This window comes from Cataglyphis hispanica, chromosome 20, assembly GCF_021464435.1.
Source record: "Cataglyphis hispanica isolate Lineage 1 chromosome 20, ULB_Chis1_1.0, whole genome shotgun sequence".
NCBI lineage: Eukaryota > Metazoa > Arthropoda > Insecta > Hymenoptera > Formicidae > Cataglyphis > Cataglyphis hispanica.
In genome coordinates, this window is record NC_065973.1 from 5,094,546 (window position 1) to 5,117,331 (window position 22,786).

Below are 22,786 nucleotides of genomic sequence, written 5' to 3' on the forward strand. Positions count from 1 at the left end.
AGAATTAAAGACTAATAATCTTATGAACCCAAAAATTCTGATTTTGATGAAACTTTACACACATATAGGGAGGGAGGGGTTAGAGAAATGAATTTAGAAATTTCCAGTTGCGACCCAAAAACAATTCTAAGAGATGAAATCACCCCTCTATGTAAAGTGGGTTTCCGCTTTTCTCAAAAATTATTCAAGATATCAAAAAATGTTTTATAAAAGTTTTATAACAAAAACACCTCTATTTAATCACATTAATAAAATTTTAAAAATAATTTTTTTAAAGATTTTTGCTCTTGTTAGTCTTTGATTCTCTAGTGCCAAAACGACTCATTTGCAAACACGGGTTTATTGATAAAATTAGCTTGATTTAATGTCCTTTATAACCACCTGAAATTTGTTGGTCTAATTGTGGAACATCCTGTATATTCGGCGAAATGGCCGTCAAGTGACCAAAAATAGCTCCTTTTATCTTTTAAACTAAAAGAGATAGACAAATATTGTATATCAAATTAAATGATTTAAACTGAACTCTTTTATGAGAATAGTGCTTGCTTTCAACAACTATCTATGTTAACAAACGGAAAAATATGCATAATTTTTTTTTTTTAATAATGTGGATATTTTGATATGATAAAAGTTGCAGCGCTGTTTAAAACGAATACAACAATGTACATATTTACATATATAAATATGTATTACATATGTAAATATTTTACATATTACATGAGTTTTATCGACTTGAAATATCATGTGCTATGTCTACCTTTTCACTATCTGTATTATGGCCAACTTCTGACTCGTGCATTAGAGATTGACATGTGTCATGTTGTCATATCAATATATCCATATTATTATAAAAAAAATTATGTATATATATATATATATATATATATATATATATATATATATATATATATACTCAAGCATCTCAACGCACACTGCGCTCATTAACTCACATATTTTAACTAATAACGCAATAATTATTGCAAATTTTACAAAATGGTACAGGACTTTTCGACTCAGTTTAGCCCAATCTATCTTCACACTTTGTATCAAAAGTTTCCGGACATCCTGTATAATATACAGGTGTTTGATAATAATTGCCCCACCCATAATGTGCAGATTGAGCGGATTAAACCAAGCAGGAAAGTTCTTTACCAATTCTTTGTATAACGCTTAATAAAAGAATTGTTATTGAGTAAAGTTTGGCCAATCATCGCTGATCTTTAGCCGGGCGTACGTCGGTGAACCGCATGCCTGGTAATGTGCGTGAATGTTCAACTGTCACAGCACAGTTCCCAACCTGCACCCAACTAAAGATCGGCAATGATTAGCCAAACTTTACTCAATAATAATTCTTTTATTAAGCGTTACACAAAAAAATGGTAAAGGACATTACTTGGTTTAATTCGCTCTATCTACACATTACGGATGGGGCAATTATTACCAGACCCTGTATATATATATATATATATATATATATATATATATATATATATATATATATATTTGTTACGGTCTATCTCTTTTAATTTAAAAGATAAAATAAAAGTTGGTCACTTTTGGTGGAAGACCCTATATATAATTTAAAAAGAAAGATATATAGAATTTGACACTAACTTTAACATCCTTTATTGATGTTTCACGATGACATCCAGCGTAGCATGGTGAATAATATGTTATTCCATCAACGCCGCATACAGGATCAAATTGTAATTTTGAGCATCCGCAGCCATTGTTGCAGATGTTTTCCACAGATAATGAAATTTTTCTGTAATAAGATATCACAATTTGAGTAAGAAACGCAATCAAATGAGTTATATTCTAATAACAATTTACAATAATCTATTAATTCATTGTTATTAGATGAATTTATCAATTGTACAAACCTTGTGATATTTTGATAAGGAACAGTTAATCCGGCGAAGTCTATGTTTGGACAGTTTAAAGCAAAGCATAATGTAAAAGCGACGCAGGCAGCCGTTGCCAATAGACAAAATTTCAAAATGCCAGAACAGGGCAAATTGAAACGTTTTATCAGGTAACCTCCGAGAAAAGTACCACCACCCCCTGCCGGTACGGTTACTAATCCTAAGGAAACGAGAGAAAGAGAGAGAAATTTCGTTTCATTATATGAGCCAAAGCAGTAATTTTTAAACATTTTATTTCTCGATAATTATCGAAAATTGATTTGTTTATTTTTTGCGTTATTTTCTTTGATATTATATCACGCTTTTTTAAAACTTTATAAAAATAATTCTACACAGTCATTGTACGCGCATATGCGAGATTGTGTTCATACTAATCATAGTGTGAATTATTGATTTAATTGTAAAAAAAGTTAATGTGACAATTATAGAGATATAAATCAAATAATAAGAAAAAGACTAATAGAGAGTTAGATGCAGTTGTCAATGCATACATTAATAAGATTCGTACAAAAAAATACCATACAGTTTAAACATTTTGATTACAACTGATCTAGATTCTTTTCAGTAATATACAAATTCAGCAGAAAGTTAGCATAGCAGAGGAGCATCCTGCACGAGAAAATCAAAAAATAAAGTAAGTAAGAAAAAAGTTCAAATTATCAACCACAACGTTCTTTCAAAAATGTGCAATAAAGAGTGATTGCATTTATAATTAAATGCGATGAGTAAAACAAGTGGATGTGAAAGTATAGTGAAAGACCCATAAACTTAATTCACTCATGAATGCAGATCTGAGTACAGATCGGAGTATATTAAAAAACGCAAAATATACAATGAGAAACAGCGATACGATGACAAATCGCAAAAACTTAGACAAAAATCTTATTGTTCGGTACATTGCGATTGCCGAGAGATAATATAATGCAAGTTGAAAATGTAATGTCAAGATTGAGTGAAATCTCTCTCTAAAAAGGAATGTTATTGACATATTGTTGTTTCTTTTCCGCGATGCTAATTGATTTTCTCGCTATGCTTACTTCATAAATAGCTGTCATCATGGAAGTCGTATATATTTTGATTGACAATTTGTGAAGCTTGACAATTCGATATCTTATGATAATTAAGAAATAATTTATATAAATAAATTTATATAAATAGATTCTTTAGAATAAGTTTTAAAATCGCTGTTATAATTTTTAATATTTAGAAATAGAATGAATTAGAACTTTGTGTTATATTCTATTTTCAGTAATAGATCGCAGACATAAAGCATTCCTGAAAAATAAGAAGTGTTTAATTTCTTATTATCGTTTAGACAATATTTGGACAATAGTTACTTTAAGAATTTAATAACAGTATACTAAAATTTATAATTAAAGTTAAAAAATACATTTTACAAAGAGATTGAAAATATTGTTTAATTCATTGATCCGATTTTAATGTTACCAAACGGCTGATTTAATCAACGATTAATCAAAATATCTTCTATATATAAATAAAAAATCGATGGAAATTTTCTAGAGATTATTAAGTACATTGCATATTGCGTATTTATTATACAATACGTACATATAATTTATTTACATAATATATCATAATTTATTTACATAATATATTATAATTTATTTACATAATAATATTTATTTGCATAACAATATTTCATTTATATAATTTTGCATGCAAGAATAATTACGTTGCACTGCAATAAATTTGATAAATTTTGAATGATCTAAAAATGTATTTTTTAACTTTAATTATAAACTTTAATAAGCTGTTATTAAATTTTTAAAGTGAATAATGTCCGAATATTGTCTAAATATTATTGAAGCTAAACACTTCTTATTTTTCACAAATTTTTTCTTTATGTTTGTAATCTATTACTACTAAAAATAGAATGTAACACAAAGTATTCTAATTTATTTATAAATATAAAATTATATTAAAGGTTTTAAAACTTATTGGAAAGAATCTTGATTTATATAAATTTTTATTTATATAAATTCTTTCTAAGATCTTTATTTATATAAATTATTTCTTAATTATTATAAAATTGAATTGTCAAGCTGTATGAACTGTCGAAATATGCTTCATGAAATATCTTCACGATGATATAATACTGATAGGGACACTTGCTTATGGTAATTTTGTAATTAATAGATCACAATATATAAATTTTTAATTTTACAATTATATAAGAATTTTACAATTGTATAAAAAGACAATTGTATAAAAACGGGATGAACTGAAAAAACATACATGCAGCATTCCATTAGATACAACAGTCCAAATCGAAAAGTTTCTGAGCCATTTTTGATTTATGCTTTTTTTTGTTATTATATGTTAAAATTAGCTAATGAGCGTCTATTTACAGTGGAAAACAAGGAAGATAAAGCGGAGATCGGAATAGCAAGACGGCTTTCTGTTGTGTAGACAAGCACTGATTAACTAATTTTAACATCGTATAAAAAGGAAAAGAAAGCAAATAAATCAAAAAATAGTTCAGAATTTTTCAATTTGGATTGTTTCAATTTTGAGTAATCATGCAGTATAGGGGAACCAGCTCCAATTATTTTCATCTTGACATATGTTATCAAGGACATAATTCTGAGTTACTTTTCCTTATAAATTAATTGGTGGTTTCTTATAGTTTTTGAGATATTTAAAGTTTCATAGTATTAATGTATTTTCTGTTATAAAATAAGGAAAAATAAAGTTTGTTTACGTTGTATTTGTGTAAAGTAGACGTGAAAAAAGTATTTGTTTACATTTCCAAGGACAAAGCTCCTTAGATTTTTTCACTTTCCACGCGAAGTGAGATTCAACGCAAACTTATGTGTCTAATTTTTTGATAGTGGAGCCCCCGCAGGGAGGGAGAGGCAGAACATACTGTTTCCACGTATATACTTTCTAATGCGAAAATATAAAGTGAAAAGTTATAAACTCATGTGGAGCCTTACTTTGCATTAAAAAGTATATGTGTGGAGTCAATTCTACCCTCTCTACAAAAGGGCTCCATTATCAAAAAATTAGGCACATAAGTTTGCGTCGAACTTAGCTTTGCGTAGAAAGTTGTAAATCTATGTGAAACCTCATTTCGCATTAAAAAATATATACATGGAAGCAGTATGTTCCTCTCCTCCTAAGTAGAGCACAAAAGTCATAATGATATCATTAGGATATCATCATGACTTTATTTGTCTCTTAAAAATCATTGATAAAAAATGACGTAAAAATGATCTAAAAATAATCTAAAAATAAAATTATTGTTATATCAAAAATTCATCACAAAATCATCATAAATCATTGTTATGTCAAGAATTCATCACAAAATCACTATAAAAATGTATCGATTGACATTATAATGATTTTTTGTAAATTGACTTCTACTTGATGTCATCATGATCTTATTATGATTTTGTTCTACTTGGGTACGGAGGAGTATCAAAAAACTAGACAATTAGGTTTGCATTGAACCTTGCTTTGCGTGGAAAGTGAAAAAACCCAAAAAGTCTTGTCTCTGAAAATGTAACCAAACACTTTTTCCACATCTGCTCTACACAAATACAACGTAAACAAACTTTATTTTTCCTTATTTTATAACAAAAAATGCATTAAAACTGTGAAACTTTGAAATTGCATATCTCGGAAACTATAAGAGACCGCTGATTAATTTATAAGGAAAAGTTACTCAGAATTATGTCCTTGAGAACGTATGTCAAGATGAAGATAATTGGAGCTGCCTCCCTTACTGCATAATTACCCAATTTTGATCTGATGATGTGCTTTGTATGTTTTTTTTTATAATATCCTGTATATGCAGTAATGTTAATAAAAAATGCAAATAAAAAATAATATAGATAGCGCGCGCGAACCGCACGCGATAATCTGATATAAATAAAATGATAAATTTAAACTTTTGTAAAACTTTTACGACGATAATTTAAGTTATTACTTTAAAGTAGTTTTATACTTGTTATATGTAGAGGAAAGTAGAATAAAACCGGATAGGCAGGTCAAATAAACTCTTGTTTCTTCGTGATACTATCTTTGGCTAACTCGTGTTATTAGTTATAGATTGATGCCATCATTATTTTGAGATGCCTACATGCTCACGTGCATACAATATTTTCTTTTTGAGAAAAGTTCAAAATTTCTAGGCTAAAAAAATCGAGTTGTTATGGACTTTTACTACACACAGCATCTGTAAATGCAGCATTGCATTCTGTAAAAATTAGAGAGTATATCGCTCTAGTTTTAATCGTCACTTTGTATGCTGGAATATACAGCCGCCATAATTGTTATTTTCCTCGTGTTGCGGCAAAATCGGGTATCTACATAAAATAAAAAAAGAATATAATGAAAAGAGAAAAAATTGTTATTTTGATTTTGTCTTCTTATAAAAAGCAGTTGGAAACAAAAACTACTAATAAAAAACCACTAAAAAAATCTTTTAAAATTAAAAAATTAGATAAGAAAGTCCTGCAGCAATGTAAAACAAGAATGTATCTTTAGTCATGATTTTTGTCAATAGAATACATCTCTATATTATAATTTGATTCAAATAAATTTTAATTTTGTAATTGCACGTTGTGTGTGATACGTTTTCAAATGGGTACCCGGTTGTATTCTACCGATAGGGCAAAACCGGGTATTTTGACTTCTACAAAAAAATCTTATTAGTCTTGGTAGCCAAATATTTTTTTTCAGCAGCTAATTTTCTTATAGTTTAAGATCCACTAAAGATTATTAACGGTCAGCAAAATTTTTTTTACTCTCTGATTTTTTGTAGAAAAACAAATTCAAAACTGTATCCGGTTTTATTCTACATTTCCCTGTATTACTGAAGAAACTGTAAACCGAAATGTTTAAACTATCTATTTTTTGTTTAATCTTATTAATACATGCACAGACAATTTGGCTCTGCTACTCTTTTTTTATTATTTAATGTAGTTGTTTATTATTTACCCATTAACAATGCAGCCGAACTAGCATTGACGCTGAATTGATTTTCAATCAATTTTGGTAGAAAGGCAGCAAATCCGGCAATCAGCAATCCTTCACTGGCACCTGCCAAATTCAGCATAAAAAATGCTGGATTTCCAAGCAATTCGGTCAGAGCACGTGGTAGCTCTCGTATTTTGGAAAACACTTTCCCTGTTTCCGCAGTAGAAGGTCGGGTCGATTTCTCGTGTGCCTCTGACACTTTATCTTTAGCTAATTCCTCTGATCCTATTCAAATTATTAATTTTTTTATAAAATTCAATTATATTGAATATTAAATTTTACTGATATTTCTAAGTTAATTTTATTATTATTTTATATCTAAAAGAACATAAGAATAATTATACCTGGTAAAGCTGCTGGAAATGCCAAAACGGGTACTGCAATGATGAAGCAAATAACAGCTGCAGCCAAAAATCCAATCCACCATGCTCCAATCCAAACATTACTATCAGGAGTTAATCCAATTCTAAAATTTAACAATTTCAGGGTGCAATAAATTAAGCAATATTGGAAAAATATATTTTTTTGAAATAAATTTAAAATCTGTTCTTTTTATGTATATACATATGTATATATGAATCCTATATAAGGTCCTAATATAGGTCCTATATAAGATCCTAATATAGGTTATTTATTTTAAATTTTTATATAAAAGAAATAGATATAAATATAAAAACTAGGCTATTGATTAATTTCTTCAATTTTTACTTTGTGAATGGGTCAATTTAAACAAAAATATTTGACTAACTTTTCTAGATAACTAAAAAAGTAAACTAAAAAACTAAAAAACTAAAAGAAGAAAATAATCTATAAAAAAAAAGTATATTTAAAACATTACATGTGTAAATTTTATTATTTACGTATTATAATCTAATTTTTCATCTGTCAATGACTTAATTTCGCGCACTTAAAAATTTTCAACTGGCTTATATCACTTTTTCTACTAATTATAAAATACGAGAAACTGCATATATTCCTTTTTGCATGGCACTTTGGTAACATAATCATTCAACTGATAGTGAATATAATTCTGTCAATTTTATCAAATCTCAATGCGTAATAATTGGTCCAAACAAATTTGCAATGCATAATTATCGATCAATTATAGCAAAAATAATAAAAGAAAAATATTGTTTTTCTATAGAGAAAAGAAAGCATCTTCTTTTGCTGAAGTGAGAAGAGGTTTTCATAATATAAAAGATTTTAAAACAAGATAAAAAAGCTTACAAATCATATTATTTAAATAAATATTAATATCAACAGCAAACAATTATAATGCTTTTGAATATTTTATAAACGTAAACAAATTCTTACGAATGTTTGTTTCAATCGTAAAGCGTGTATTAAAATATATTTATATTAATATTAGTATATGCAGTATATTTCCCTAACAAATAAATGGTGAAAAAAAAAATATAATAAAATCGAGATGTATCTATTCATCTGAGAAAAAAATCAATATCCGGTTCGGAAAAGTTGGAACAATTTGTATAACGCTCGATTCCTTTGCTAGAGAAGCAGCACGTGAATATAGTTACAGTGAAACTTATTGTAGAAGGAAATTCAAAAGTGATAAAACTGGGGAAAATATACATAGAGGAGTCCTAGTTCACCTCCTAGTCCCAGCTTGGGGCTATAACTGCATCTGCCTCTGTTTCTCCGACAAAACTTTTCATTTATCTGTGAAATTAAACGCGGCATATGTATAACGACTTTCACGAGCAACAGTAGGAGGGCAATGCTCTGCGCGAATAATTTCGCCTCACTTTTACGTTCTTTTTCTCGAGAATCGCGCTTCTTGTAAAAGAGAAAAAATAATTGCAACCGTAAAAATGCCATTTTATGTATGTGATATGTAAAACTGCATCGCGATTTACTTTCATTATGATTTTACTTATTCCACATAAAGGGAATAAAATTTTTGAATATGTTTCAAAATAATAATTTAGCCTCGAAAGTAAATAATTAATATTTTTTTAACAATCTATTTGAAAAAATGATAAACTCTTTTAAAGTCATTTTTAAAAAATCAAGATTTTGAAGCTTGATTTGCTGACGGATTCGCAGGTATATATTATAAAAAAAAATTGTCGCTTTGGTAACAATTAATTTGATTCTCGCGCGGTACAGAGACTCAACAGTCGATGAAGGGTAGTATAAGTAATAGGGGAGAGCCCACGGGGAGACGCGTAGACAAATGGAACTTGATTGTATCTTAAGTACCGGGGGATGAACCGACAGTTTTGAAGAGTAACATCAGCGTCATCGTCAAATATTGGTTCACCGCTTGACATTTTCTCTATGGACTATATTATATATGAGTGAAGTTACACGCGCTATTAATCTCGGCCCATTATACGCTCTAATGATCCCGAAGAATATTTTTAACAACATCAATGCGTTACACAAAGCAAATGACTGCATTTTTCATATTCCTTGAATAAATTTTTTTCACTTAAATATCATGTATATAATAATATAAAATCAAAATCAAAGCTTTACATTGTTCGATAATTATCTTGGAAATCGATTAGAGAGCGGGGCAATTTGATTATTAAATTTTATTTATTTTTTGCGTTATTTAAGATTAGTAGTACTGGGAATATTTCCTATCGACATCAAAGCCTCTATCAGGAATGATTATTACATGTACGGTCTTCGAATTCTAGTCACAAAATACGCGCGAATATGCGCATTTGCATACCATCAGATCAGTGAGTTATTCTATTTCAAACTGCACGTCGACATACGTGTAATCATTTTCGTACATACGGTCATATATGTATACACATATGTGCCGTCAGACAAATTGGCGCAAACAGCCAATAAATCCTCGCGAGAATTTAATAAAGTTGACGCACGACTAAACGCCTGTTTTCGTGTGTTAGGAGGAAAAAAAGTAGAAAATACGCTTATAACATGACAAATAGAAAAGACAAATTTCGTTAGTATATTGTCATACATTTTTTCTTTCGTTCAACGATCTTTTATAAATATTATAGAATATTTATTTTTTTCTTCACATTTTATAATCCTTTTTAATCTTAAGTGTAAATATAAATGTAATTTGTTTAAAAAAGATAACAATGTCATATAAATCTATTTATGCTTGTCTAAATATTTAAATACTTACGTTGTGGAATCTACCGTGAGAAAGTCCGTGTAAATTTTCAATAGTTCACCACCGATAACGTAACCTAATGCAGGTCCTATTATGGCCATAGTATAATAAATACCTGACAATATATTTTACTTGCATGTTAAAACTGATCAATTAAAAAATTTATATAACATATATATATATATATATATATATATATATATATATATATATATGTCATATCAATGGGACACTTTGTGTGTGTGTGTGTGTGTGTGTATACAAAGTGTCCCAGAATTAAACCGATAAACTTCAAGTAATTGTAAAAAACGTCAAAACAAGTGAATTTTGTCAATAAGCCATAACCGCAAATAAGCCGTTTTGGCTCTAGATCAAAGATTAACGAAGACAAAAATCTTCAAAAAAAATTATTTTTTCAAAATTTTATTAATGTAAGTTAAATAGAAGTGTTTTTACCGTGAAACTTTTTTGTGTAAAACATTTTTTGATATCTCAAATAATTTTCGAGATATATCGAGAAAAGCAAAAAATCGCTCTATATATGAGAGGTAATTTCCTCAGAATCGTTTTTGGATCACAACTGAAAATTTTTAAATTCATTTTATTTATTCCTTCCCCCTCTCCCCTTCTTACATGTGTGTAAAGTTTCAGCAAGATTAGAATTTTTGGATTTGCAAAGTTCCCTTGTTAGTTTTTGATTTCCTAATGCCAAAACAGCTCGTTTGCTGACATGCAAATTTTTTAGCAAAATTTATTGGCAAAATTAGCTTGTTTTTGTATTCTTTGTAATCAGCTAAAGTTTATCAGTTTAATTCTGGGACACCCTGTATATATAACATTGTAATACATGCGTTAAATCATGTCTTACCTAAATACACTGAGGACATTTTTTTTGAAACATTTTCGTCTAAATATGTCACCCCGAGTGTATAAAAAGGTGCCGCACCGGCACCATGTAACAGCTGTGCTACCAGAAATATGGTTAAGTACACGCCACTGTAAGGCTCTAGCTCCGCTTGAACGGTAGATTGATCCGTGCAGGATATCTGACAATGAGTGGCCGAAATAATGATAAATCTGGCGTCGTTGGTTCACTAGGCAAACTACATGAATAGAAGTGGAAATCGAGAAAAGCACGAAATTACAAACAAGTTTCGATTAGTCACGCACGCTTTAATTATGCATTGTGTTCATTATCGTATCATGAAAATTTAATTTAAAATTTGAGAATTTAATATGTATCTACTTCATATGTATACATAAATATTTATTATTAAAGAGTATTAATCTCTTCTCGATTGTGTAAAACTTATCATGCTATGAAAATTAAACTTCATATGTGAATAAACAATTTGAATACATGATGTATATTATAATTTATGATACTCAAGTCACTTACCGAATGGCTCGACGTATTAGTGATACTTTGGCATACATTTTCTGTTTGCTGATCTCCTCTATATGGTCCAGCAAGATAATGTGGAGATGCAAACAGCAAACTTCCAATACCTAGGACTAGAATTCCTACGCCGATATACCTACGACATTTTATAATACACATCTATTACAAACTAAATAAATTTAAAACTTGTTTTATAACCCAAGATAAGTATTACCTTTAAAATTGAATCATATAAAAGAGAAAAATTGTGTTAATTTAAATATACGTTATTTTATATATGTTTATGTTTGTAAATTTTGAAATCTGCTTTTATGTTTATCTCCATTGCTTTTCTTGCATTGCGTGATTAATAAAATTAGATTAGATTTTTTGTAAATGAATATATTTGTATTCACATATATAATCTGTATATATAATATAATATATTTGTTTCAAATATTAATTCAAAATATATGAGAATCAATTGGTTAATGTAATTTATATTATTTTTTACAACTGCGTTTCATAAAAAGCCTTGCATTAAAAATGTCAACTTTTAAAAGTATGCAACTAGCGCTTTTTAATCAAATTTAAAAGAATTAAATCTAAAAGATAAAAATCTAAAAGTTGAGAAAATTATTATAAATAAGTAAAAAAATAGTGTACTTTTATCATTAAGCTTTTAATAAATTTATATAATTTAATAATTTTAAATTTTAAGTACTACTGCATTATTTTTCTATACTTTTGCATGGTTATATTGATTTTACAGATTCAATTTCTCAAATCTCAATTTTCCCCTGCAATCTTTTTTAGGAAAAACAATTTACTTAAAATTTTAAAACAATATAATCAAAATTGTGATATTATTTTATAAAGTTTTTTTCTAAATATTTTTATTATTTTTTTAATAGATTATTTTTTTCAGTTAAGCAAAGTATATTTTATAAAAAGTCAATCTTCGTCGACGTCGTGCCTCCACCGTTCAAGTTTAAAATCTTCATACTATCGATTGTCGATTATACGAGCGAAAGTTCGAAGATGTCGTAGTGACAAAAAACGGAATAGAGATTAACGCCGACAATATCGGATAGACTGACACTAAGATTAATATTTATGAGAATCCTCGTACAGAAGTTGGTATTAATATTAATGCATAAGATAATGGCGCTATGGCGATATACATGCATGCGTACCTCGGTTTCGATGCTTTCGCACGGCCACCAAGATAGCTTACTGGTACGAGAAGAAGGAAGCTAGCAATATCATATCCACCCGCTATTAACCCCGATTCCGATGATTTTAATCCAAATCTTTTCTCTATCGTCGTTATGACAACATTTACAAATCCATTTACGACCATTCCTAAAATAATGAAAGTATAATGAACAAATTAATGGCTCGCTTGCGATGCAGAATCAACTTTGTAATATTTATTGCTCGAATATTATTTTAAATTAAAGGATATATATATATATATATATATATATATATATATATACTTTTGAGATTGCTGAAAATCTTAATTATATATGCTATTGACATATGAAAAATTATGATTTCCGAAGGACAAAGGTCTATTCTATTATAATTATATTTTCCTATAATTTTAATCATGTTCTTTCAAAATCAAATGATTTAATTATTAACAGCGTTAATTAAGTTTTTCATACATAGGAAAACACGCATAAATATATAAAATTATTTACATATTGTTACCGTTTTTCGAAAATCAATTAAATTAAAATTATATACACATATTAAATATTTGTACTATGAAATATCAAATGCGTCACTCAACCATGACAGATTTTTATTGATATAAAGCAATACACAGCGCAGTGTCAAGATAACTAATCAGCATCGCGGAAAAGAGACAATACTTGTGAGTATCGATTTAACATGCCTTTTTTAAAAATGGACTAAACAATATGACGAAAAATGATAAACTATATAATACACTAATATAATACATACCCTGCATAGCCCCGGCCCAACATAACCAGAAAAGCGCCCATTTCGCTGTGCGAAATTTCTGTAAACAAATTGGTCTGAACCAATACCAACCGCACTTTAGATTGTCCATAGTCCTATCCGTTTCTTTCAGAATTTCTGACTTTATTTCCGGTTTCCTCGGACCATCTCCAAATTGTTCCGGAAAACTAGAGAGAGTCTCATGCATATTCGGAACTCCCGACTGTAAATTACATCAATAAGAATTTATTTTTATCAGTAAATAATTTTGCATACTGTTTTTGTGGCAACATTTTCTTCGAGAGTTTAAATTGATGTTGAATGTGCATATGGAGATAAAGTAACAAAATGGTATCACTGGATTCTCAATGCTCGCGAATGATATGATTGTCTCTAACATAAGTAAAAAAAGAGAAAATGTGCTACAATCTATGACCTATATGATCCTGAGTCGTCTGCACGCGTTTTAGTCTATATATTGATGATTATAAACTAACATAAGTATAAACTTCCAATCTATATTTTTTTTTCAATTAATTGCAACAAATCCATAGGAAAAATATAAAAATTGATTATAAAATATACATAATAATACTCACGCTGAATGTAAATTTATCCCTCATAATTATTGACAATTTCCAAGAGGTGAGACAGAAATCTATATATTTCACTTAATTTTCATTAACCACTTTTTAAACTTTTGGCAATAGTTAATTTTATATGAAAATTAAATAAATATTTATTAATGTACGTAGTAAAAAATATTTTATTAATATATATAATTTATATTGTCAAACATGGATTATATTTCTACTTAATCGATAAAGACTTTTGAAATTTGTATTTTTTTCATTTTTTTTTTTTGCAAAAAATATCGATGCGAATAAGGTACGCGTCTTTTGATACAAATTTTATCAATTGTTAAAAAAAATGTGAAAATCAAATGCAATATTTTTATTACGCTATCTTAAACTTTGAAGTTGGAAAAAATTTGTTTTGTATTATTTTCATATGCACGATTATTGTCCACAAAGTGCTCTTATTTCCACTCTCTATTTTGCACTTCTCTCTCTCTCTCTCTCTCTCTCTCTCTTTCTCCCTCTCTCTTAATGATATTTATTATCTGCGTAGCTTTAATTTTTTTCAACAGGGACTCACTAAGAAAACATAAATAGTTTATCAAATTATACCACAAAAATGCTTTATCTTATTGGTCTCGTTAATTTCGATATAGTGTAAAAATTGAAAAAATCACGTTACTTTCTAATCACATTATAGGATGGAATTCTTGGCTAGGATTCTTGTATGTATCACTCACACCATATCTAATTGTTGCAATATACGGTTCTTGGCTTATCTTTTTCTGATTCACTAATCCCGATTATAACTTAAATTGTATTCGTATTCGTACAAATTTATAACGAAAATTATCCGTTTAATTAAAAAAAAAAAACTCAAATATGTTAATAACTCATATATGACAGATTAATTTTACATGCAATTACAATTGATAACATTTATCTTTACATTTCAGTTCATTTTCAGTTGATCAAATCGTAGTCGACGCGAATATTACACAATTGGAAAGTTTGTGTTAAATTTAACATATATCGTATATCCCAAACGGTCCACACAAATTTTTGTGTTAATTTAACATAATGTAGATATGTTAGAGTGATACTAATATTAACAATTAGTAATGTTAATATTTCAATATAAAATAAATGCAAAGTAATTTGAAATAAATTTCATGTAAAATCAATATATTCTTAATGATACAATTAACTTGAAAAAATGTTATTTACGATCTGTAGTCATTCTCACTGCTACTGTAGAATAGAATTAACATTGTTTTTGTAAATTTTAACACATAAATTCTGTCACTAATAATACGGAACATATTTATTGGGTAAAATTAAAAATATGTACACATTGTGTTATTTTCGCACTTTTTTTAGTTGTTTTAATAATTTAACATTTAAGTTTAATTAACACGACAGCAATATGTTAATTTAACACGTAAATGTGTTAAATATTTAACACAAATATTTTAACTGGCATATTTTTTATCAAGGAAACAAACTTTCCAATTGTGTACGAACCGTGGCAACCGGGAGCGTATGTCGCACGCGACTGAAGTCCGCACCCGCGCTTCAAGCTTGCGTTCGCGCTCCTACAGTTTTCCCCGTGAGCTTAAACGGTGTGTACACCACTACCACTGATATCACCGTCGCTCTTACACCAAAGATGTATAGATATATACCCTTTCTCCTTCCTTCTGCTTCCTCCCCCCCCCCTCTCTCACTCACACACACACACACACATTTTGCTCTCCTCTCTTTCTCTCTTTCATCATTACCTCCCATCTAGACTCTAGACTCTTCTTTCTACTCTTCTTCGACTCATTATAAACCATCCCTACTAGCTGTTGCTTCACTGTTTAAGACAAACGAGTCACCCGATTCCACCCATTTAAATGCGATCAAGTTTATTAGTTTTTGCAAGAATTTATGCACCTCACGTAATAACAAAGTTTCTTATACAAGCTGTCTAATAAACGTTTGACGATACATTCAGAATTGACTTCATGATGTTTTAGACGTTAATTGTTGAACAATTATTATCAGCTTTTCTCACCGCTTCTTAAAGAAATAACGCTTTTTTTTATTGCATGGTGCTACATTATCATAAACATTAATTATCACAAGAAATAAATCAAATATAGAATTAGCGCGATGTACTTCACGCGTTTGCTTTCGATTTATATTGTTAATTTAATGAGTATTATAAAATTATTAAATATAGAAGTAGCTAAAATTGTTCTTTTTTTTTTGTCAGAATCTTACGTAGCTTTATTTAAATTTTTATAAATTCAGAATAAAAGAGAAAGAGGAAGACAAGATGGAAGGGGAGACAAGAGAGATAAATGATAATAAGATTTATGAAATTAATATTGCAGTTAAAAATATATACACATTGTGTTTTTTTCGCACTTTTTTTAGTAGTTTTAATAATTTAACATTTGAATTTAATTAACACGACAGCAATAGTTTATTTGAAGTATTTCTCCATTCATTGATATAATTAAAATAATAAACGTATCTCATTACGAATCAGATACTAATCATATTTTTTTTACCACAAAATTTTATCTACTACTTGCTCTTATTTAATGACTGCTAAATGCTAAAATATTGTAAGACCAGTGTGAAGAAAAAACGAGAAATAAGAGATAAGCTCAGATATTACACAATAGAAACAGAAATAGAATTGTACATAAATGTAATATTATATATGGAAAAAAAATAGTATAATTCATCAAACGATGAATTTGTGAAAAAGATATAAACAACATTGATTAGAGAAATTTCATTATTTTTATAAAATTTCTAAAATGCATGGAAGATGGAAGTTGGGAAGACAAGCGAATAGGTCAGGTCAGATATATCAAATACATCGTGGACATGCCTGAATTTATGATGGTAATAACGTCGGCACGTAGAAGCAAAAAGATCAGAAATAAATCACTGATAATATCACTTTTTAAAAAGGCTGACACAGATCATCAAGCGACGCATCGTGCATCTTCTCGTGCTCGCATATAAAATTGATAAATTTTTACATTCTATTATATTATACGATTAGTAAAGCAGAAAAGAATCATAGAACATAATTGAGGAGACAATATGTATACAATATATATACATTTGGCAAAAATTATGCACTGATGCAATTTTCGATCAAAAATTATGTGAAGATAAAAATGAAAAATCTCCTATGTGGAGACGATTATTTATCATATGAAATTATCATATCCATTTATATCATATCCATTTTTGCCTTGTGAACAATTTTCGTGATTATTCGCTCGATGAAAGCGGCGCGTTACCGAAAACAAAAAAAAGTCACATTATGACGCATATATACGTACAAATGTATATGACGAGTGGCGCGTTACACAATGTAAATAGCCAAAAAATAAATCAGAATCGCGCATATTGCACGAGAAAAGGGAGGATGGGAGAAATAAATACTTTTTTGGAGACCATAGAGAACGAGCACACGAGCCACGCGACTGTTTCGACATTTTCGTGGATTTAATAAAGATTCATGGCTTCCGCTCGCAGAGAGCGACTGCCGTGTACGGATATGGGTTCGCTCGACGAAAAGACGAGCGAACGGACGTCGTCTCTTACGATCGTTTTATCCCATAGGCGTCGAGTTTTTTTCTATCAAAATCTATGTGTCGTGTGAAAAGCTTTGTTTTTATTTTTTTTTTTTATTCGTTACCTTACGGAGTTTCAATAATTCTTAAGGCAATCAAGGACCAATTTTTTGATTTCTATGCTTGATAGATTATCCAATGATAAATGTGCGATTTTCCTAAAACAAAATAAATGTTAGAATAAATTGCCTGCACCTTTTATCTCGTATAGAACGTATATCGCGCGGCGCCAATGACAGTAGACAAACAACGGCTCGTGTCGATGCTCGAGGGCGTGGGCGAGCTCAAGCGAATTATATGGAGGGAGACTAGAGGAAGCTTTTAATAATTTTTTTTGTTTATTTTAAAAAAACGCGAAGCAATTTTTAGTGTAACAAAAAAATATAAATCAGAAGGGTAAGAAAAGATTTTGTTCGAATTGTAACTGACCTCAAATTCTGATGTTACACACACATATATATATATATATATATATATATATATATATATATATATATATATATATACGATATCTTGTCGCGTATAAAAGTTATTCGTCCTGTTGCGCGTGCGAGAGCTTTCGTTGTGCTCTTTAATACGCACGTTGTGCTCTTTAATCCCTCCATCCTAATGCCTAGTCACGGCACATGGTCTATGCATTGACTGAAAAATCCAGAAATGATTTATCTATACATTTTTCTTCTTCATTCATATAATAACTGACGTTCGTCACGATTTATAGTCGATTCCTTTATCGATCAAATAAAAGCCCTTCATAGTATGTAAAAAATGTTTTCTACTCGTGTTATAGAGTTATCCGCCGATCCAGAAAGGCAACAAACATAGCGATACTCGCGTGTAATAAAATACACTTTTGTAGTACCCCTTTTCAGTCTTTTCTCGTTCAAACGTGAAAAAGAGAGTCTCAAAAGAGCTTTGTACGCATCTCTCCATCACGTACAATATTCGTATATTCTTTTTATGCGTCGACACGTTTTCTCAAGGTTTGTAAGAATTTCTCAGCAAGTAAGAGCCAATAGAGAGGCTGTTTACAACATAAAAATGACGCTGTTCGTCATTTAAATTCTTCCTGTTTTCGTTAATTAGCTCTGTTAATTAAAAATGCGAATATGATGCACAAACTATTCACGCGAAAACATTTTACATGTTAAATTGTCGATTTATATACTAGTCGATTAAGTAGATAAATACATAATATATAAAATTTTTGTAATAATAATCAGTTATAATAATACAATAATGAATAATGTAATTATATATCTGCATTATATAAATTTAAAAAACATGAGAGATGAAAAGTTAGTGAAGAAATTATCCATCCAACCGAAAAATAATTTTCGTCAGATAGCGTTTATGGTATTCGTAATTTTTATGTGCTCCTAACAACTACATTCAGGAATAACTCGATTTACAGATGTATGCAGAGTGAATGTACCAAACAGCTTGTTAATGCAAATTAAATGGCACTCAACCGATAAACAGACATTTCGTGAAGTAGATGCCAATTATTTTAGTCCTTCATTTTCCACTCGTCCTTATCTATTTTTCGATAGTGACGCACAAAATTGCTATAAACACGAAGATATTTGTCTCGCAGTTTCGAATAAATTAAGAAATAGTGACAAGGTAATTTTGATTCCACTTCTCTTTTTTTCTGAAATTTTTATATCATATACTGCATCATATTGAAAATCTAACCGATATTTTGTAACGTGACATATATCTAAAATAACTATATGTATATAACATAATTATATTTTTGCAAATGCTACATTTATGTAAAAATCGATTGAAACAAAAAATATGAAAAACAAAGAAAATCTATATTAAATAGAAACAAGAATCATTTTTTCATATTTTCAACATAAATTGACTAATTATTCAATGGAATTACTATAGCAGCGCATCTCTCTCTTTCTCTTTCTCTCTCTCTCTCTTTCTCTCTCTGCTTCTCTCTTTTTTCACATTTCTTCGAGCTTTTGAGTACGGCCCATTAATTGAAACAATGCAGAAGTACGCTGCGATTTCCGCTCCACGGCCTTCTTTTTCCATCATTATTTTTCTCTTCGACATTTTCGTCATAGCGTGTGACGCTACTTCTCATAATTGCGGCGCAATCACGCTCGGTCCGCTTTTCCGGGTTTTTTAAACCAGCACAAAACTGTCTCGCTCGTACGAGTGATGTTACCAAAAATAAGCATTACAATAGGAACAAAAAGCGAAGCCAAGTTTTCACTTCAGCTTGTCCTATTCAAAAGTTTCGAACTTTTAAATTACAAGAGAGACGAGATAAGGTACAATTTGCTATATTTTAATTATCATTTTCAATTTTATCGCATCGACGCATGTTTTATTATAAAAAAAATTTAGAAATAAATATATATTTCGTATAAAATTTTGTTCTGTATTTATTTTAAAATTAATCTTTCAATCGGACGGATCTGGAGGCATTAATCGCAAAAATCAAAATCAGCGAAATTAGCTACCCCAAAGCTAATCAACTCATGGCTGCAGAAATAATATTATACATACAAATATACATTTAACAGATATAGTTTTATTGCTTTTTTTGCATTTAATGCAAAAATATATGCTCAAACACGATTTATTAAAAAAAAATAAAAACATTAATTTATTGTAAATTTTCAACTTAACTTTCGAATTAAAGCGAATGTTAGAGTTGATGTCAAAATTATTAAAATCGCTGTTAATTTTTTAGATTTATTAAGCGCTTCTATAAAAATATAAAAATAAGAAAAATACGATAATGATAATTTATGTCGTATCTCGACTATTTATTCGAGAAGAAATAATATCTCGAATCTGCCAGCAGCTTCGTCTTATACAGGATGTTCGGCGACTTTTGACACCTGAAGTATGAAGGTAGATTGGGTCAAACTGAGTTGAAAAGTCCTTTATCATTTTTTCGTATAACACTTAATAAAAGAGTTATTATTGAGTAAAATCTGGCCAATCATCACCGATCATTAGCCAAGCGCACGTTGGTGAGCCGCGTGCCTGGTAGTGTGCGTAAACGTTCAGCTGTTACAGCGGCGCACCACTACCAGGTGTGCGGCTCACTGACGTGTGTCCGGCTAAAGATCGGCGCTGATTGGCCAGACTTTATTCAATAATAACTTCTTTATGAAGCGTCATAGAGGAAAATGATACAAGACTTTTCTTTTTAGTTTGATCCAATCTACCTTCACATTTTGTGTGTGTCAAAAGTTTCCAGACACCCTGTATATACTCATGCAAATTTTCAAAGTGCGCGGATGCAAATTTTCGCACACGCAAGCATCGCTGAGACAGGTAAAATGCGTTGGGTTATGTGATAGTTGTTTATTCTTTCGAGAATATCACGCGAGAGCATGCAGTAAACTCTTGGCTTATCCTCCATGAGATTAAAATAAAGTTTAAATTTGCAAAACAAGGGATAGAACTTTTTAAAACCGAAAATAATAATGTATTTTCCAACTTAATATTGATTTAGGACGAAAATAATCCAGTTTAGCAGTTTAATTGTGATTAGTTTATTAAAAAGTTACCAAATAAAGTTTTATGCAAATCATGCAAATCAAAATAAATTTGCATAAAAAATTCAATATTAATTAAAGTTTGTAAGAATTATTACTCATATTATACACACACTTAACTATTCTTATATTCCTTTCTAAGGAATTACACTCTTCCAAAGGTAAAAAATTTTTTTTTTTTAATTTTGAACAAATTAGAAAAATAAAATTTGGTGGACATTTTCCACTAATAGAAAGGATACTTATTAATATTCTTTTAATCTTTCGTATTATTATAAAAAAAGAAACTAAAAAACTTCTATTCAATTTTTTATTAGAATTTTTTAACGAATTGGAACGTGATCATCTAAAAATATGTGTTAAAGAGCTTGATTCCTTTAGAAACTCTTTTATTTTTATTATTTTTTTCGTAAAATCAATAGTTTTCAAGAAAAAGAAATAAAATACATTATAATGCACAGCACTGCAAATCTATGCTAAATGGCATAGATTTCAAGTTATGAGAAGTTAAATTTTACAATAAAAAAGGTAAGCAAAATTATATGTTGGAAGAAGGAGTAAATGTAGGAAGAAAATGGAACAAAAACAAAATTATATTAAAATTATAATTAATAAAAAGCTAATTTTCTCTTCCTTTGAAGAAGTATAGCTGCAGGGAGAGATATAAGAATATATGTTTATATGAAAGACCACTTTTAATTTTCGACAAAGAATTACCTCCTAAAATTTTTTGCATTTATTTAGAAATACTATGTATATTCAAAAATTTCAAAATTGAAATAAAAAACTGAATACAGTCAGGAAAGATTTTGTAATATTGAATTCCTAATTATAAATTTTTCTTGATTTATATTTTGTGATTTTTATTTGTTGATGAACAACAAGTAAATATATTCAAGATTGTGATCTTCACAATTTATTTCAAGACTTTGTTTTTTATCATAACCTATCTTCTCTAAAGTTTAAAATATAAAAGGGCATCATTATTGTATGATATATTTATATTTCTATCTTATATTTCTTTTTGGTATTTGATATAATTGTTATTTAATATTTTTAACTTACCATTGATTCGATATTATCATTATAATATTTTTAACTTACCATTGGTTCGATATCATCATAGCCTAGATTATTTATTCCTGTCATTTTGTAATCTGTAAAACACATATAATAATTATTAATGTAGATTAATAAAATATTACACACACACACGTGCGCGCGCGCACACACACATATATGTGTGTGTGTGTACATATATTTGAAATTATATATTACTAAAATATATATATACATATATATATATATATATATATATATATATATATATATATATATATATATATATTTTAGTAAATATTTTTAAATAAGAGAAATTTATTCTGTATTTTAACTTAATTAAATTATTTCCATATTTATTGTGAAGTTCACGCGAAAGGTGTTTTGTTTCTCTTCTTGAATATCCTCTCTCTCTCTATAAACTTTTTAATTTAGCCTAATTTAATTTCAAATAAGATTGAAACCTTAGATAAAAAATAATATCCATCTTGCATTATTCAATGATTTACGAAAAACTATGAAAAATTTGTCATTGTTAATGATAAATATTTATTGATTTCG

The 22,786-nt window shown here is 28.9% G+C and overlaps 1 protein-coding gene across 4 annotated transcripts in view; it reads right to left on the reverse strand.

Moving 5' to 3' along the window:
• Positions 1-22,786, reverse strand: part of LOC126857127 (solute carrier organic anion transporter family member 4A1) — a 28,583-nt gene that overhangs the window by 1,875 nt on the left and 3,922 nt on the right. For 2 of the 4 annotated variants that reach the window (XR_007688447.1, XM_050606276.1), the window contains exons 1-11: positions 15,211-17,655; positions 14,005-14,063; positions 13,409-13,628; positions 12,628-12,796; positions 11,450-11,588; positions 10,919-11,096; positions 10,063-10,165; positions 7,274-7,395; positions 6,891-7,154; positions 1,884-2,085; positions 1,615-1,765 (exon numbers count right to left, since the gene is read on the reverse strand). Coding sequence is in view for 3 of the 4 variants with exons in the window: in XM_050606276.1 (XP_050462233.1) it covers positions 1,615-1,765; positions 1,884-2,085; positions 6,891-7,154; positions 7,274-7,395; positions 10,063-10,165; positions 10,919-11,096; positions 11,450-11,588; positions 12,628-12,796; positions 13,409-13,628; positions 14,005-14,063; positions 15,211-15,223 (1,620 nt within the window). In the remaining variant the exon portion in view is untranslated. Of the gene's footprint in view, positions 1-1,614; positions 1,766-1,883; positions 2,086-6,890; positions 7,155-7,273; positions 7,396-10,062; positions 10,166-10,918; positions 11,097-11,449; positions 11,589-12,627; positions 12,797-13,408; positions 13,629-14,004; positions 14,064-15,210; positions 17,656-17,695; positions 17,715-22,270; positions 22,324-22,786 lie in introns of those variants that run through there. The other 2 variants (XM_050606277.1, XM_050606278.1) reach the window with 2 other exon arrangements.